A 1,928-nucleotide genomic window follows, 5' to 3' on the forward strand; every position below is an offset into this window, starting at 1 on the left:
TTCAGTGGATTCACTCGATTTATTTACATCAACAGAATATCAATCACATTTACAAATAAAAACAATAATAAATATAAAAATAATTTCATCAGGTAAACGTGGATACAGTGTCACATGCAAGTGAGGACAACTTAATATTAAATAGACTAAAATAATCAAACCTGTGCCTTTATGCAAAACGAAACAAAAACATTTACTCATATACTCAACTCTCACACATCCAAAGCACACACTTTGATGTTCTTACAATTCTTTAAAGATCACAAGAATATCACTATAACATTTCTTTGTACATTTTTAGAATACTATCCTGTATACTATTTCCAAATCTTCTATGCATTATGTTGCATTCTGTTAAGTAACATGTTTGTTTAAACAAAAGTTGAATCACTTTTTCAGTGTGTAATGTTGCAACTTGTTTCGTCACACAAATGGTGTTCTCTTGGAGTCGATCCTTCACTATTTTGTGGGTATTACTGATTATAATAGTGACATTTAAAAGAAAAAAGCCTGATGAGATTCAGAATCTTTGACACCTGCAAGACACGAGAATGAATCATAAACATCTCAATCATTATTGAATCCTCATAAATCCAGTTTTCATTAAATAATCTGATATGAACACCAGTTTACCTCCATCTACTCCCAGAAGTAGCGCAGATACCATATGGTCTCATTTTTAAGCTGAGGTCCAAATAGAGGATTTGCTTGAGCTAGTATCGCTACTAACCAGCTGTAATGGATATAAATACAGTAGTGAATATTCCAAATAAACTGTATATTACTTCATACATTTAAGTGATTTATAGCATCAACAAACAAATAACAGCAAAAATGCACTGTAAACATTGTAAACAGCGAATTTGTAAAGGTGATATCATACACTACCATGGAAGTTTATTTTTTATTTCAATTACCCAAAACATGAATAACAAAATTGAGTATTTTGCAACTTATGTGGCAGTATTTTCCCAAAATGTTTAATTATACTCACAATAAATAGCAGCAAACAGCGGTGAGCACCAAACTGGTTATGATTACCCTGTAATAATTGAACAGTTAAATCAAAAATAAACGCTAATGCAACACAGAATAACATTGCAATAACATTTAAACAACACAGGCTGTACTGTAGAAGAACGGATGCGTTTAAAGATCGATGAATGAATGAATCGCTTGGCCTTTATTCCAGCAGCAGTCCTCACCCTCTGTTTGGTCCTTTCGGTACAAAAAACGGGGCCACAATCCCGACCAGACCCCACAGCGTGGTGAAACAGATCATCGGTAAAGCCAGCGAGTGCGACACCATTGCGACACTTGTGCGTTATTCTAGACAGTATAATATGAAGATATCAGCATCCAGTTCAATACAGCGCGATCTCTCACTAATCCTTCGCTCACGCCCACCTGCTCCTGATTGGACCGTTGCTATTCTGAGTCTCTTCGCTATTGGTAGAATGGAGCTGTCACTCAAACCGAGCCCCTTCTCGTTACATTGACGCAATAATACATCTATTATAGCTTAAACTGCAACCACTATATAAGTTTGTGTCTTGACATGGATGTCAATAAATACAATTAGTTGAATATGAATTCTAAATATCTTAATTAGTCATCAGTTACTATTAAAGCAATGGATTATTTCTAGTGAAAACCTGTAATTATTGATAAGATACTTCCACTACTAATTCTGCTGTAATTATGTTAAAGCAGTTTGTTTTAAACCAATTTACTGTGATTAATTTTGTGATTCCAGAAAGTTGGTCCTCAATAAAACCAACTAGCCTATTGTTGAGAGCATTATTATGATTAATATCTTTTTAAGTGTATTTATCCTGTTTTATATAGTTTATAATTGTATCTTTCCTCTTTATTTTATAAGTTATTTTAGCATAACTTGAACATGTCAATGTAATTCGTCTTGGGGC

The 1,928-nt window shown here is 33.6% G+C and overlaps 1 protein-coding gene across 2 annotated transcripts; it reads right to left on the reverse strand.

Annotated features, from left to right (window-relative positions):
* Positions 1-406: 406 nt before the first annotated feature.
* LOC107706116 (V-type proton ATPase subunit e 2-like) lies at positions 407-1,484 on the reverse strand. Of its 2 annotated transcripts, none has more exons than XM_016509699.1 (4): positions 1,206-1,484; positions 995-1,042; positions 634-733; positions 407-539 (listed from the first exon to the last, which is right to left on the reverse strand). In XM_016509699.1, exons 1-3 carry the CDS (start codon positions 1,307-1,309, stop codon positions 640-642), a joined length of 246 nt encoding a protein of 81 aa, XP_016365185.1. In that variant the 5' UTR covers positions 1,310-1,484; the 3' UTR covers positions 407-539; positions 634-639. The 2 variants fall into 2 exon arrangements, with proteins under 2 accessions (XP_016365185.1, XP_016365184.1); XM_016509698.1 differs by having other exon boundaries at positions 407-536; positions 1,206-1,481.
* Positions 1,485-1,928: the final 444 nt, after the last annotated feature.

Source organism: Sinocyclocheilus rhinocerous, unplaced genomic scaffold (genome assembly GCF_001515625.1).
Source record: "Sinocyclocheilus rhinocerous isolate Xijiao unplaced genomic scaffold, SAMN03320098_v1.1 scaffold3004, whole genome shotgun sequence".
Taxonomy (NCBI): Eukaryota; Metazoa; Chordata; class Actinopteri; order Cypriniformes; family Cyprinidae; genus Sinocyclocheilus; species Sinocyclocheilus rhinocerous.

Bases quoted from the DNA above. Each gene is read 5' to 3' on its own strand.
- LOC107706116 (XM_016509699.1), bottom strand. From the start codon at position 1,309: ATGGTGTCGCACTCGCTGGCTTTACCGATGATCTGTTTCACCACGCTG. The intron at 1,043-1,205 runs GTGAGGACTGCT...CAATTATTACAG, and splicing joins CCGAAAGGACCAAACAGAGG to GGTAATCATAACCAGTTTGG. The intron at 734-994 runs GTGAGTATAATT...TATCCATTACAG, and splicing joins GCTGTTTGCTGCTATTTATT to CTGGTTAGTAGCGATACTAG.